Source organism: Diorhabda carinulata, chromosome 5, assembly GCF_026250575.1.
Source record: "Diorhabda carinulata isolate Delta chromosome 5, icDioCari1.1, whole genome shotgun sequence".
Classification (NCBI taxonomy): Eukaryota; Metazoa; Arthropoda; class Insecta; order Coleoptera; family Chrysomelidae; genus Diorhabda; species Diorhabda carinulata.
In genome coordinates, this window is record NC_079464.1 from 18,505,770 (window position 1) to 18,522,310 (window position 16,541).

Genomic DNA, 16,541 nt, shown 5'->3' on the forward strand with positions numbered 1-16,541 from the left:
TTAATGGATACCATTTTTTTAGTTTAGTCAAAAAATTGTTTACATAAAAACACAAATAGAAAAATCTAAATATAAAATTCATAGAAGAAAACTACAATTTCAGTTGGCGAATGATTATACATTTTTTACGTTGTAAAGTATTGAGCTATTAACTAATTCTGAACGTGGAGTGAGTAGTGCCGTGAACTGCACTAAAAAGTATACCAAATAATTATATACAAGACTAATATTCTATATAGAAGTGGAAACTGAAAACAGAAACATAGATAAAAAAAAATACAAATTAAAAGTACCGGGTGGGCATATAAAAACGGCTGTAGATTGGTAACCAGGTGATTCAGTTCACCAATTAAACCTGCTGTACAAAAAATTATTCAAAATTAAAGAAAAACATCACAAATAAATCTCCAAACCTAGAAAGAACCGTTGGTCGTTCGTTTTTTCTTTTTTCAGTCTGAATTATTGCAATAACAAACAAATAACCACAACCCCAATTCTGCAGAGTAGTAATTCCTATATCAGGTCCAATTGAACCCTTCTTATCATGAAAAATTTCATTTCATCACACTCAAAGTATATAACAGCAACAAATTATATAACATAGAGGGCGTATTTGAAATTCTAGAATTGAAAAAGCAGAATATATAAATTCGAAGCGATCTAATCAATGACGTGAATACTAGAGGGCGTTATTCCATATTCATATTGTTACTAGTTTTGAAAGATTTGAATGGAAACTTAATAGTTCAACTAAATCTTTCGAAAGTAAACTGAATCAACACTACGACAATTTTTTTTAAACGTCTATTAGGCTGAATCAGTCGCTGATTGGTGGATAGGACAGCAGTTTCAATTTCTACCATTAAAATATTCCGTATTGCCTGTCGTATTATTTCAATCATATCATCTCTTATCGTGACATCTTTTGGTGTAAACGAGATCTTTTATTCGGCCCCACAAATGGAAATCAAAACAAGTTAGATCTGCAGATCTGGGTGGCCAAATAAATAAACTCCCGCGTCCTACCCACCTATCAGGGTATGCCTGATGCTATAGTTTTTGAGTTATTAGCAATTGAAAAATACGATTTTTTGTCGAAAAAATCGCATTTTTCAATAGTTTTTCACGTAACGATGTATTTTATCGAAAAAACTGTCATGAACAAAAATGAAACTTATAAAACTTATATAAAGTCATGAAATACTTTTTAAAGAACTTTAAAGGACCTTTCAAATGATATAAATCGTTTAGACTAAAATTTCAGTGATGTAAAATAGTTAAAACTAAAAAAAATTACACTAAAACCAATGCAGTTTCATTGAAAATCAAAATTGAACTTATTCCTTGTACCAAATACTATACTTGGAGGTTATTTACGACATATGGAAGTTTGATTCATTAGAAATACATAGTTTTGAAAAAAATTAGCATTAAATGGTTTTCGCCCCTTAAAAACAATTTGATCAACTCGTGACCACGTAGATCTTGATATGTAGGGTAAGATCAGCTTAATTCTAAATTTTCAGGAAAATCGGAGCTGCATTAAAGATTTCGGAGGTTTGACAACATTTTGAGCTTCAATGTCTGCAGTCCAACGACTCTAATGTTGTATCTTCCACATCCAACAGGGATTTTTTTAGGACCAGAAATGCATATTATGGTGGATTTAATCCACCATTACTATGAAACGTAGTATCATCTGTCCACAAAATATTTCGTTACAAATATAACATTTTTAAATGATGGAAAAACTTGTATCATCAGCCAACTATATGTTTGAAGAAAAATTCTTAACGTAAATTTACATTCCAAACATCTCGTTTATATAATTCAACTCAGGTAGTCCTGCAGATAATTTGGTGGTGGTGTGTGTATAACTAAATCATTATTATTCTAAACCTGAATGCGGTTGTGATATTGGAATCAAACTTCACTTAACCGACTCTAACTTTCGTCGAATTCTGTTTGATTATCCCAACTTTCCATGAAGGTAGTAATACCTCGATTCTGTCAAGAAATATATTTCGAAGTTATAATTGCTTTCGATTCACTTTGAATTCGTTTGAATTTCAAATTACATCAACACTAACAGACGTTTATATATAAAGAAAAAACTGAATCGCTTTTTAAAAATACCAAGAACAAAATTTAAGAAAAATTATTTACTTAAGATTACAAAAAATCAGAATGTGTAGTACTCGACTCAGAACGGCTTCGGAGAAAACTAATAATACCTGTAAGTCCAGTTGTCCAAAGAATAAGTAACTACAGGGAACTTATAGGGACAGGCAACTTTTGCAACTTCTGATCGAAGGGAAAATCTAGGGAAATCGCCGTCCTGGTAGACGGCAGGCTTCATGTCTGATTTAGACACTGAAGAAGGACCAGAGACAGAAATGACTTTGTTAGGGTTATTAGTTAGAAGAGGGCACCCAAAGAAGAGGTCCAGTTGTGCTTAACCGATTTTTATAAACTTGAAGTTGTTCGAAAGAGCTTTTATCCAGCAATATAAAATATATGAAATCTATGCAATTCAATTAGAAACGAGAATGCTATATATCATATATTGTGATTTTTCAATCTATACAACTTATACTTCAAGTTTGAAGACGCCACGTTGTTAAATTTTTGTTTGGCAGCCATCGATAGTGAACTTGTAAACATAGAAAAAATTTAGAGTTTAGACGAGACCGTACGATCTGCAAGGACCAGCATCGCAGTCGACCAAATGAGGTGACGACACCAGAAACGTTGAAGAAAATCCACTGGATGATCGTCGACTCAAAGTGCGCGAGCTACAGACATTTGAGGCATTTCAAAAAGTGAAAATTTGGACATGGTAAAGATGGGTGCCACGTCTGCTCACAATTAGTTAAAAATGTCGTCGTGAAGATGTTTCCATCGAGTTTTTGGCAATTTTTGACAGAAAGAAAGGTCACTTCACACCCAGAACAAAAAAAACAATCAAAACAATGGACTGAAAAAGAATAACCGGCTCCAAATAAGACATAGACCGTTCCATCTGCAGGCAAAGTTATGGCGTCGATTTTTTGGGATCCGCGTGGGATAATTTCCATTGACTACCTTGAAAAAGAAAAAACTATCAACTGCGAGTATCATGCGAACTTATTGCAACATTTGAGCGAAGAAATCAAGCAAAAACCACCGCATTTGACTCAGAAGTAAATGTTGTTTCGTTAAGAAATGTACCAACTAAGAAATCTGTTAATGCAATGGCCCAAATTGATGAATTAACGTTTGAATTGTTACCTAATGCACCCTATTCTCCAGATTTAGCCTCCTCTGATTATGCTCTGTTCCCAGACTTAAAAAAATTCCTCGGTGGTAAAAGATATCCAACAAGGAGCTTGACGATTTGTTTTTTCTTTGTTGGACTTTTGAAAATAAAGTTAATCAAATTCAAAATAGCGAAAATCGAATGTCTATATCTTTTTTCTGTAAATTTTTCCTGATATATGAACAATTTCCTTTCTTATATTTGCCCACCCGGTACTTTCTGTATGTATATTAAGTGGAATTATTGCTTGAAATTCATATAATTCATCGGAAAATATGGAAAACAAAATTTAATCTGGACTTTTAACTTTTGTTCTAATGTGCCAACTCGTGATCGTGATTGTCATGAATATTAGACAACTCTTAACGGAAGATTACGCGGCTCGAAATTTTAATTATGGAATGAAAAAACAATATATATTTAAAAAGTATTTCAGTGAGAAATATACTACATTCTAATTACCTAACACCTAACCCAACTTAACCCAACCTAACCTAACCTAACTTAACTCCCCACTGACTGGGGATAAAATTTAAAACATCCACACCACGTTAATTGTTTGAAAAATAAAAAAGAAGAAACGAATTTATTATTGGTGGTAGTATTGGGAGTAGAATTTTAACTAATTGCAAAGTGTGCATCGTTAGGACTTCCGAAAATTTCAAAAACTCATTTCTCCATTGGATATTGTTCAAAAGCTACCAAATATTAAAATCCAATTTGAATGTAGAAATTCTAGCTTCCAATTTTTGAGTTTTCAAACTTTACAATTTGGATTTGTTACTAAATTTACGAATTGTATCATGTACTCCTACCACCTTTTCGTTTACCTAAAATATCCACATCCCGAGTTGGCGCATCCTTATCTCAACGGATTAAAAATCGTCACGATCTGCAGCACACCTTCAGCAGTTAACCTCAACGCAAATTCAAGATTCAGTGGATACATCGGGCAAATCTACAGAATCATAAGATATAGTGTACAGACAAAGTGAAGCTATACATGAGAATGTTGGAAAAAATCCATGAACACATCATTTCCCATAACTTTCCGCATTCCTAGCAGATATTTGAGATTCTCAAGATTTGTCTACATAAACCTTCACGAAAAAATCTAGTTTCAGTGTAGAAGATTGAAGCTAAAACGAAAGATTTAACGATCTGGAAATGCTACCCAAGAAAAATTTTGATTCTAGATCTTGCACGTGTTGCTTCATTCTGTTTGAACGATATTCCATCCAATTCGTCTAGTTGAAATAGAAAGAAATCGTTTCTGTAGTGCTTGGAATCCATAGTTTTTTGGTGCGCAATTTTTTTAAAAAAACAATTTCTGATGATATCTCCAACACCAGGTATAAAAAATCATTCAACCAAGGGTGATAAATCTGTTTATTCCCGTGTAAATTTAGCTCTTTGTGGTTGTGTTTCACATGTGATTTTTGTCTTTTTTTAAGCGTGGCTCATCGACATATTCAGCCACATCTATGATACTCTTCTTTCTTGCTTTGAATTTTCCTAGTTGGCGTTGATCAATTAACATTGCTCCAAAACAACTGAATGGAATTTGTTATTTCGAAAATATTGAAGACTGTTTTTTTCGTATAAATTTCCATGTGACGGATGTATTTAGCGGATTACCTTCAGGATTCAATCATAAAAGTTATTATTTGTTACAGATACGGCAGTCCGCATCACAACAGATCCCAATCTGTGAAAACTCCTGGTCGATCTTCCGGAAGACCGAATTATTTGTGCCTCCCGCAACAAAGATCGAGAGTGGCTTCCATGCCGAACACAGGTGTCGAAGAAGAGTATTATAGACTTAGACATTTCTCCATAACTGGTAAGGGAGTTGTCAACAGAGGGGACAGTCTAAAAAGTCGAAGATCCAGATCAAATAATTCTGTAGCTTCCAGTAATTCAAGGTAAGATAGATGATTCAAATAAACGAGATTTAATTTTGGTGATAGGTCTCATTAGATATGTATCATTCAATAGAAAAAGTTATTTGCATTAACATAGGACTCTAAAAAGGAGTACTCAAGGGTTGGAATTAACTCATGATAATCCAAATTTTATTTTCGATTCTTAATCTTAAATATACGAACAACCAAATAGAATAAATGCATTAATAACACGTCGATTTGTATTTTTATACGAGAATTTTTTCAAACAAATAACAATTATACAGGGTGTGTCATGTGATAATGATAAAAACCAACTCTCTTATTTTAAATACAATTTTTCCAATATTAGATCCCCATAAAATGGCCTCATAAAAGACTATTTCGATAGAAAAACGTATTTTTGTGAACAAGTGATGCTTTAGGTCTTTCTCTTCTTCCTCTTCTTCCTCTTCTTCCTCTTCTTCCTCGTCTTCCTCGTCTTCCTCGTCTTCCTCGTCTTCCTCGTCTTCCTCGTCTTCTTCGTCTTCCTCTTCTGCCTCTTCTTTTGGTTTCACACTCTCCTCACTGGTTTTGGCTCCCCCATTCTTTGTAAATGACCGCACCTACTCAACTGTTTTTAGTCAATGAATGACATGACATGATTCCCACATCTTTTCGTATTTGTTCATTTCTCATCATTCAATATCCTGCAGTATCTGAAGCAAATTTTTCCGAATCGGCGGATAGAAAAACGCGGATCGATATAATGGCCAGCTCGATCACCTGATCTGACTCTCTTGGTTTTCTTGAGATAAGATTTATGCAGAAAAATCAGTTTTTTAATTCACGCCTGAGATGTTTAAATGATATATTTAGACTAGATATAGTTAAAAGCAAGATTCCATTATCTCTGCAAACGTCAATGTTGTTTTCTACCCACACGATTCTTCAAGTATCCGTAAACAACTCAAATAACTCTCGTATGACAACAAGTTCTAAGTACGTTCATTATTAAAAAAGTCAAATGTCATGATGACAATGTCACATTTGACATATTCACATCAGTATTGCCATTAGTACGTTCAGTATTCAAAACGTCAAAAGTCATGATGAGAATGTCAGATTTGACATATCCACATCAGTGTTGTCATTAGTACGTTCACTATTAAAAACGTCAAATGTCGTGACGACAATATCAGATTTGACATATTCACATCAGTGTTGCCATTAGTACGTTCACTATTAAAAACGTCAAACATCATTATGACAATGTCAGATTTGACATATTCACATCAGGGTTGTCATTAGTACGTTCACTATTAAAAACGTCAAATGTCGTGACGACAATATCAGATTTGACATATTCACATCAGTGTTGCCATTAGTACGTTCACTATTAAAAACGTCAAACATCATTATGACATATTCATATCAGTTTTGACATTAGTACGTTCACTATTAAAAACATCAAATGTCGTGACGACAATTTTAGATTTGACATATTCACATCAGTGTTGCCATTAGTACGTTCACTATTAAAAACGTCAAACATCATTATGACAATGTCAGATTTGACATATCCACATCAGTGTTGTCATTAGTACGTTCATTATTAAAAACGTCAAATGTCGTGAACAATGTTAGATTTGACATATTCACATCAGTGTTGCCATTAGTACGTTCACTATTAAAAACGTCAAACATCATTATGACAATGTCAGATTTGACATATTCACATCAGGGTTGTCATTAGTACGTTCACTATTAAAAACGTCATATGTCGTGACGACAATGTTAGATTTTACATATGCACATTAGTGTTGCCATTAGTACGTTCATTATTAAAAACGTCAAACATCATCATGACAATGTCAGATTTGACATATTCACATCAGGGTTGCCATTAGTACGTTCACTATTAAAAACGTATAATATCATGTTGACAATGTTAGATTTGACATTTCCACATCAGTGTTGCCTTATTAAAACTTAAGTAGGAATTTTGGTATATCTTAATTACTCATTAATTATTTTTTATTAATATCAGTGATGTTATTTTGATAAAGTTGTGGAATGTCAGTGATTTTCTATAAAATTCTACCTACCTTTATATAACAAGGTTTGTATTTTCCAATTAGAATTTGTATCAACTTGTAATTACTTTATCTGATCGATATTAATTTATAAAAAGCTGCTATAATTAAAATAGATAATTGAAATGTGGGGAATTTAATAAAAGTTTCGTACGGACAGAAAGAGATTACGTCATTAAAAAAAAGTTTGCTTCGAAACTTCCATTTTGCTCAGGCCACTTCGTGAATTAGGAATATATAAAATTATTGTGACAAAATAAACAGAAAAGTTATAGGCTACAACAAATTTGTCAACTAGATTAAGTTATGGAAAGTACTTAACCAAATGGACGTTCTAGACCACTCAATCAACTCAATCTTTATTTGGAAATTATCGATGTAGTTAAAATAGAAGGTATGATAAGTCAAAGCTCTCTAGATGTATAGAAACGTGGAATACTTGTTGGGAGAGAGCGATTAAGTAACTTAAGCTAGAAACCAGAACAACACTTAGGATAGTTGATAAGCCTAACTTTGTAAACAAGTCAAAGACCAACTTCTTCACGTTGCACTAGGTTGGAGACAATGGAAGGAACCAGCAATAGAGAGAATAAAAATATTCCAAAAAGTTTATGACCCTCCTCAATGAGGAAACAATCAAAAAGTTATTGAAAGCTTAACCCGTTACAACAAGTCTATAGTCGGTGAAAAGTGGACAATGCGCCGAGCTTGAGTCAGTCTGCTGTTTCTAGGGTTTACCGTCGTTACCAAAAGTATCAGTCACTTCCACGTTTCATTATAACCACATCACTGAGATAACTGGTGTTTAAGTCCAACAAGAGCTGAGAGAAAAGCGAAAGGTGGTGGTACAATCAGAAGAACACCAAAGGTAGCTAACTTCGAGCCGAAAAGACTCGATACTGGTCCCAAATTAACCTCAACCCACCGAGTAACCCGTCAATGGTTTGCCAATGAGCACGTTAATTGAACTGACGGACAATGGGGCTGCGTTTCTTCACAGACGAGATCAGATTGATTCTGCATGTAAGCGATAGAAGAGAACGAATCTACAGAAGATCTGAAGAAAGATTCGCGAGGTGCACCATGAAGGAAAACGTGGTTTTTGGATGGTTTGAGCGGACATTTCGTTGGAAGCTAAAACGGAGTTGGTTTTTATGGAAAGTGGAAACGATATGTAGGAGAAATTTTAGAGGATCAAGTCGTTTCCTACGCTAGTTTCATCCTGATACAGGACAATGCTCGTCCTGCGCGTAGCTCGGACTTAAATCATATTTATGGGATGGGAAGTTGGGTTAAGAAATTCTGCTCCAATCTTAAAATCGCGCTCATACTGAAGAGTGGAATAGCATCGAACAAGTTAAGAAGTTACTGGTAAATTTTGACGAATTTATGTTTGTTTTATCGTTACTGTTAATATCTATTCTCCATCCTATCCGTTTGATATTTCTTCTTCATCAAAAAAATAGCTCTATAAAAAATTGGAGCTATCATTATAAAGTTAAGACTGATGACTTCGGGATGCTACGGATTTTTTGCTTGAGACGTTTTGACCGTGAGCATGCGACTAGAGTCTAATATTTTTATTTGAGGACAGTTTGACATGGAAAATTACTCAACCAAATGCTATGGAAGCTCGAAAAACAAAAACAGATATTTACAAATAAGAGTGAACCGCGTTTTAATATTGATACGCTTTCAATTATGATTGGAATCGAATGAAATTAATTCGAGCGTATATGACAATCTAAAATCAATATTTTCAACTCAATCTAACTCACTTGTTCAACTCTCCTCAAACGAAAATAAGCTTTGCTTTCATCCTATTTATAGGAATAGTCGTTATTCAGAATATCGCATTATTTCCAGAGTTTCGAGCGTAAATTTCAACCAACACACTGTGTATCGATCTCTACCTCACCATTCTCTATGTTGTTGTTCGTCGATGCTAAACCGCTTAATATCTTCATATTCCAATAACCTCTTAGGTGTTATAATGTTGAATTTCGTTTTACAAAAAAATTTCACGCGTAGAAATGATAATTCTGTTGTGAGTTGTTTTGGTGACAGTGTTGTACCTCTAGCGTGTATTCACGCACATATTGCAAGGTAAATGTCCTAATTATACCTAGTTTACTAGCTATAACCTACATACAGTGTTCTCTCAAAAATTTATCTCACCATAACCCTAATCAAAAATCTCTAAATTTCAAACAACCAATTAATAATTTCTTTCAATTCAAATTTGATTTTCTTAATATAAAAATATAAAATCCTTTCACTTCACTTTATACAGTTTTTTGTGATTTCGCTAAAGCCTTCGATTTTGTTGATCATGAAATTCTGATTAACATATTAGAATATTTTGGCATCCGAGGTATTCTCTTAAAATGGTTTGTATCTTACCTTGAATGTCGAAATCAAGTAAATTGGCAGCGGTGTGCCTCAGGGTTCAGTTTTGGATCCAGTTATTGTTTTGATTGATGATTTGATGATCTCACGGACCAATGGTCAATTCACTTTATTCGCGGATGACACCAGTGCAACCTGGAGTGGTCCAGATCCTAACTTTTAATCGAAATACCTGTCTCAACATGACCACAGATATCGTACAATGCTTCCCTCTTCTTTTTTGGGATTGTTTTTGCTTTTTTCCTGACCCTAACTCCCTTTCAATCGAATAACCTGTCTCTACATGCCCACAGATATCGTACAATGCTTCTCTCTTCTGTTTTTGGATTGTTTTTGCTTTTTCCCCGATCCTAACTCCCTTTCAATCGAAATACCCATCTCAACATGTCCACAGATATCGTACAATGCTTCTCTCTTCTTTTTTGGGATCGTTTTTGCTTTTTTCCCCGATCCCAACTCCCTTCATATCGAAATACCTGTCTCAACATGCCCACAGATATCGTACAATGCTTCTCTCTTCTGTTTTTGGATTGTTTTTGCTTTTTCCCCGATCCTAACTCCCTTTCAATCGAAATACCCATCTCAACATGTCCACAGATATCGTACAATGCTTCTCTCTTCTTTTTTGGGATCGTTTTTGCTTTTTTCCCCGATCCCAACTCCCTTCATATCGAAATACCTGTCTCAACATGCCCACAGATATTTTACAATGCTTCCCTCTTCTTTTTTGACATTGCTTTTGCTTTTTTCCCCATCCTAACTCCCTTTCAATTGAAATACCTGTCTCAACATTCCCACAGATATCTTACAATGCTTCTCTCTTCTTTTTTGACTTTTTTTTTGCTTTTTTCCCGATCCTAACTTCCTTTCAATCGAATAACCTGTCTCAACATGCCCACAGATATCGTACAATGCTTCTCTCTTCTGTTTTTGGATTGTTTTTGCTTTTTCCCCGATCCTAACTCCCTTTCAATCGAAATACCCGTCTCAACATGCCCACAGATATCGTACAATGCTTTCCTCTTCTTTTTTGACATTGTATTTGCCTTTTTCTTGATCCTAAGTTCCTTTCAATCGAATAACCTGTTCCCAGAGTAGTATTTGCCAGACCTGCAGAAAATCATGATCGATACCCACGAGCATCTCTTCCGGCAGGCACCACTCGAACTACTCGAGTGTACAAAGGATTCAACTTTTCATATAAAACAATCAAAATCTGCGTAATTGATTCAAAATCCATATTATCTTTGAGAAGATTCCATATAATTTGTATAATCACCACTTTTTGTTTTGTTTCAGTACGGAACAACTTCCTACTGCAGTATCAGCAACAGGTTCAGCTAGAACCTCAGCTTCTTGTAGCTTAGCTTCTTCAAGGGAATCGAGTACGAGTGCTCCAGGACCAGTACCATTCAAAGTTCTCATGCTTGGTGGACCTGCCGTTGGAAAATCTTCTTTAGTATTACAATTTATGACCTCGGAATATCTACATGCTTACGATACAAGCATCGGTGAGTTTATACTAATTATAATAGAACTTAACCAATAGAAGCGAAAAGTTTTGATTATTCAGGTTTCTAAGTGGGTCGGGTAGTTTGACGATGTAGAAAGAGCAGATGTTTTGGAGACAATCATGGTTTTGTTTTTTTTATGTTGATGTTAAGGCAATTGCTTGCTTCATATAAACCTTTACCAAAGACTTCTTCTGAATATATATTGAAGAGTAGAAAAGACAACACGCATCCCTGTCGCACGCCTCTTTTGATGTTGTATGGTTCTGGTTCTAGTCATTCTCGTCTAGACCCTTCTTGTAAAGACAGTCCATCAGCTTATCGTGTCTTACTTTGTCGAAAGCCTTTTCGTACTTCGTAAAAATTTACTTTCCATGGCCATCATTCCAAGGCCAACGTTGGAAGCAAAACAATCCTCCCACTACGACTACACGAGGTGTCCAATCGTACCGGCGTTAGACGCATCGTATGTTACCGGCTTTATATTCACACGAATTAATTTACAATAGTTATAATTCGAATACTATACTACGACTAATTGAGAAACTAGGTCACTAGACACTGTGTTTGTTATAATCAATATGTTTAACCGTAATTACGAGTACACTACATAGTGTAATAAAATTAAACGATAGAACGTGATCCAATTGTTAATTTTCCCATTCAATTTGCATTAATCAAAGTAGGAGATTTTATATGCTGTAAGTTTGGATATCTCCACGTTTAATTTTGATTAAACCCACTACCTAAAAAGAATAATCGTCAAATTGATTGTCAGGATGTATCCATATCATAAGGATATAGTAAAGTAATCCGAAACAACCCTTATCACAAACTCATTAACTTTGTCACTATAAATTGTCTGTATTTCATATTTCTGTCAGTTTTACAGATTGTTTACTTTAATCCCATTAAGTTATCATTTTCAATTATTTATTATTTAATTATTATTTATGTGATTATAATGAACCATAAATATATTTATCTAATTTTATAATCATTATTGTATAAGGTAAGAACTAATATACAGGGTCTCTCAGTTAAAACTATCTGTATATGACAAAATCTAATAATAAAATCATGAAAATTTCTACATTTGGGCTTTCGGATACGATCTTTTCAACTAAAATATTTTCAAAAATTGCCAACTTTCGGTTATACCGGAAATCGATTGTAACATTGTTATTTTGGATACAACACCCCATATATTAATACATTTTTGAAATCTACGTAAAATTTTAGTATACTTTTGTCAAAAAACTTTCTCCTAAAAATACATAGTTTTTGAGTTATTAATTGTTTTGTAAAAAATTATTTTTTTACGGGAAAACCCTTAAACATATGATAATGATTTCTATTGGGTTGCTTTAAGCAGAGCTAGACGTATTTGAATATATGTTGAAAATTTTTCAAATTATACAGGGTGTGTATAAAAAGTGATCAAAGTTTAACTTCACAAATATCGAATTTCTTTATTTTTTTAAATAAAACCATCCAGTTTTTTTTATTTACTCGTTATTAAATTGAGAACGAGTCATTTCACAGATTAATTAAAAATTGACTAATGACAGTATCATTTATTTTAAAGCCTACTAAAAGTATACATAAAAAATTAAAACTTGTTCAAAAATACAATAATAATTTAAAACCTCAAATATCTCGGAAATACTGAAAGTTGGAAAAAGATCAGTGAATACGATTTGATTTGATTTTTTTATAGACCTTGACAAGATGAAGAAAAATAATTGAATGAATTAAAATAGAAAAAACCGGGTGGTTCTATTTAAAAAAAATAGATAAATTTGATATTTATGAAGTTAAACTTTGAACACTTTTTATACCCGCCCTGTATGAATTGAAAAATTTTTCAACATATATTCAAATACGTCTGATTCTTCTGAAAGCAACCCAATTTAAATCATTTTCAATTGCTTAAGGGTTTTCTCGTAAAAAGATAATTTATAAGGGTCTGCAACGGTCAAATTTTTTACAAAAAAATTAATAACTCAAAAAGTATGCATTTTTAGAGAGAAGTTGTCAGATAAAAGAATCCTAAAATTTCACGTAGACTTCAAAAATGTATTAATTTACAGGGTGTTCTATTTAAAATAACCAAGTTACAATCGAATTCCGGTATAACCGGTATAACCGGAAGTCGACCATCTTTAAAAATATTTTAGTTAAAAACATCGTATCCGAAAACCAAACGTAGAAATTTTCATGACTTTACTATAAGTATTTTACCATATACAGATAGTTTTAACTTGTAGTGGGACATCCTGTATAGTTTTATGGCTATTGACTAGAACGCAGCTTTTTTTTCAAGTAAAATAGTAATTGTAAAACGTTTTATCTATTTAATAATCCTATCATCATTTATAGCTAAAGTTTGGAGACAGACCAATGAAAACCAATAATTGTCGAAAGCATTTTCTCCACTTCGATCGAGGTACCTTCAAAATTGTTTATTCAAGTGTATTAAAACGGCGAATGATCCATTAATGCGATGTTTTGACTATTAAAAATCGGTTTTGTCTGAATTGATATGGTTCGACTTCTGCGATTGGTTCTCCTGATTTTTTCGAAACTTCTAGCAAGCAAATGATGGTATCCCATTCAGAATTGACAGTTCTACGTTGCTCTAATTGAAAGCGATATGTCTAGTTATTCCAAAAAAAAACAAGCGACCATTTGGTTCGAAGTGCTTCGAGTGCGAACAACTTTTCTTGGATTTGACTCTTGAAAGGTCCATATGATGTTTAGTTCGGATTCATATGCCTGAATCTATGATTCGTCGCATGTCATAGACATCTTACGAAACACCGTGATTGAATTTTTTCAGCGAATCTCAAATCATGCGCTCTCCAAAGGGAAAACAGCTCATTTGCTAGATTTAGCACCATTGGATTATTTTTTCCCAAATTTAAGAAAAATGCTCCATTTATTGAAGATTTCTATTATCAAAAGTATTAAACATCGTTGGAAATATTGTATAAATGAGATTTATTTTGAAAACTATTTAAATTTTTGACAACCAAATGATTATGCAATATCGAATGTATGCGAGTGAACTGATACCCAAGTAAGTCTCAATCTCACGGTTTGTCACGAAATTCATCCTGTAACGAAGTGCGACCACAATTAAATTCGGAAAACCAAAGAAAGACGGTTTCTGGAGATGATGCTTCATCACCAATAGTCGAAACGACTCGATCGGTACATTGCCGTTGATTTAATTAACGTGCAAAATCCTAATTCCATTTTTTTTTACCCAAATAGCACATGTTTTAAATACGTTCACCATTAAAAATGTCAAACTTTGACAGATTTGACATACCCATATCAGTGTTGCCATATCTTAAGATTAAGCAAACAATCCTCGTATCTAATAAAGCAACTCTCATTATTTCTTCTTTTTTAGAAAATCTACAGTCACAAGTTTTGGAAAATACTTAGTTATAATGATTTGTAAATTAATTTTGCACACCGCGTCTTATGTTTTCTGTAACAACTGTGAATAGTTTTCTTCGAGCGATTTTCCAATACGAGCTTATCGCTAAAGCAGTTGCTGGAAGCTTTTCTATAAACTTCCATTTCAAGGGGGAAAATGCCAAGTATTACAGGATAAAAGAGCAGGAATAATCTTTGAATTCAATTATGTTTTCCTCGAATCAAATTTTATAACTTCAATTTGGAATGAAGAAAAATCTTTTATTGGAATTTTAACACAGAACTTCTCTCGAGGAAATTGAAATGTTTATCCAATGCTAAGGATAATTGAAATATTATATTCGTGATGCTCATAGTTTGCTCGAGTTTCGTACAAAATATTTGATTGAAAATATGTATAGACATCACCCCATCTGTTAAGGTTTGACTTCAACCATATTTGATAAAAAATAAATATGCAGTTTAAAATACAATTTAATATGCTTTAATGTGGATGTAAACAACATTAAGGAATTGTAACCTTGATGCCTTTCAAGTGCTACGACATCTACTACTAAAACACCCGTGATTGGTCCAAAAATTACTCCAAGTCATCGACAAGTCTGCACAGAATCATCTGAATTGGACGTTGGAGTAATGGGGATCAATAGTGCAGGCATTCAAACTCAAAATGATATCAAACCTCAGAATTCTTTGATGCTGCTCCGATTTTTCTGAAAATTGAGAATTAGGCTCATCTTACAACCCTTACAAATCTTTAAAAACTACCCTTCTGATGAAAATAATGTAGAAAAAAATCTTTTAACGATTTAAAACCTTGCAATTCATAGTATTTTGACCAATTCATAGTATTTTAATGAAATTTTATTGGTTATTGATTTTTATTATTCAACCCTTAAAAACTACCCGTATGCAGAGAATAAAATAAAAATAAATCTAATAACTGCCAACTTTTAGATTTTGCATTCTTTTTGGTATTAAAGTTTCTTGTCTCTACTTGAAGTAATTTTTAATTGTCTATACCCTGTCAACCTTTAAAAACCACCCCTTTTATTAGAAAAAAAATATTAAAGACCGTTAATGCTTTCATTTTGATTTCTTTCAGTATTCAAGGGTATTTTCCAAACACAAAGTGATTTTTCATTCTCTACACCCTGACACCCCTCAAAAACCACCCCTTTATCAAGATTATAAGTATATCATCTCTTGGTACTCTCAAATGTACCTATAGATAACTTAACATCAACAGAAAAAATCCATGCGCCAAAATTTCAAATTCTTATTTTTTATGTGACTCCCTTAATTTTGGAGCTGCCACATCCTACAACAAAACCATTTTGAAAGTAATTTTCAGGGCTACAAGTCTATGTATGTTAGAAAGGCTTGAGACCCTCCGCATTTTATTAATAAAGGTCAAAGGACTGTGGATAAGCAATCCTCGCACTAAAGTGGTTATAACTCCGTCAATTTTTAAGCTACAAAAAAAAATAAAAAAAGCAAAATAATCGTCATAAAAAATGCTTTAATTTGATTGTCTATTTGTTTTTGTATCTCTTATAGTTATGGAGAAAAAATGAGCAAAAATTTTAGTCGAAACGACTTTTATCAGTAACTATTTGAAACGTCTTTTAAATTCTTTAAAAAGTTTTTTTTTTGAAAAATGTACCCTTTCCCCGTTATTTGAGGTTAAATGCTCAATTACGTAAAACAAAAACTATCAAGTATCTATAACTTGCTTTAGATAGAACATTAAAATATCAAAATATAACTTAATTTCTTTATTTTTTATAAGCTTTATTTTTGCCTTAACACAACACTTTTTTCGATAAAATGCATCATTACAGAGTTATACGTAAAAAACTATTATTTGACTAAAAATTATACTTTTCAATTG

General features: G+C 33.1%; 1 protein-coding gene across 1 annotated transcript in view; it reads left to right on the top strand.

The window, feature by feature from the left end:
- LOC130894050 (uncharacterized) overlaps positions 1–16,541 on the top strand; it is a 141,721-nt gene that overhangs the window by 91,051 nt on the left and 34,129 nt on the right. The window contains exons 7-8 of the mRNA XM_057800587.1: positions 4,975–5,223; positions 10,986–11,197. Of these exons, the coding sequence (XP_057656570.1) occupies positions 4,975–5,223; positions 10,986–11,197 (461 nt within the window). The remainder of the gene's footprint in view (positions 1–4,974; positions 5,224–10,985; positions 11,198–16,541) is intronic.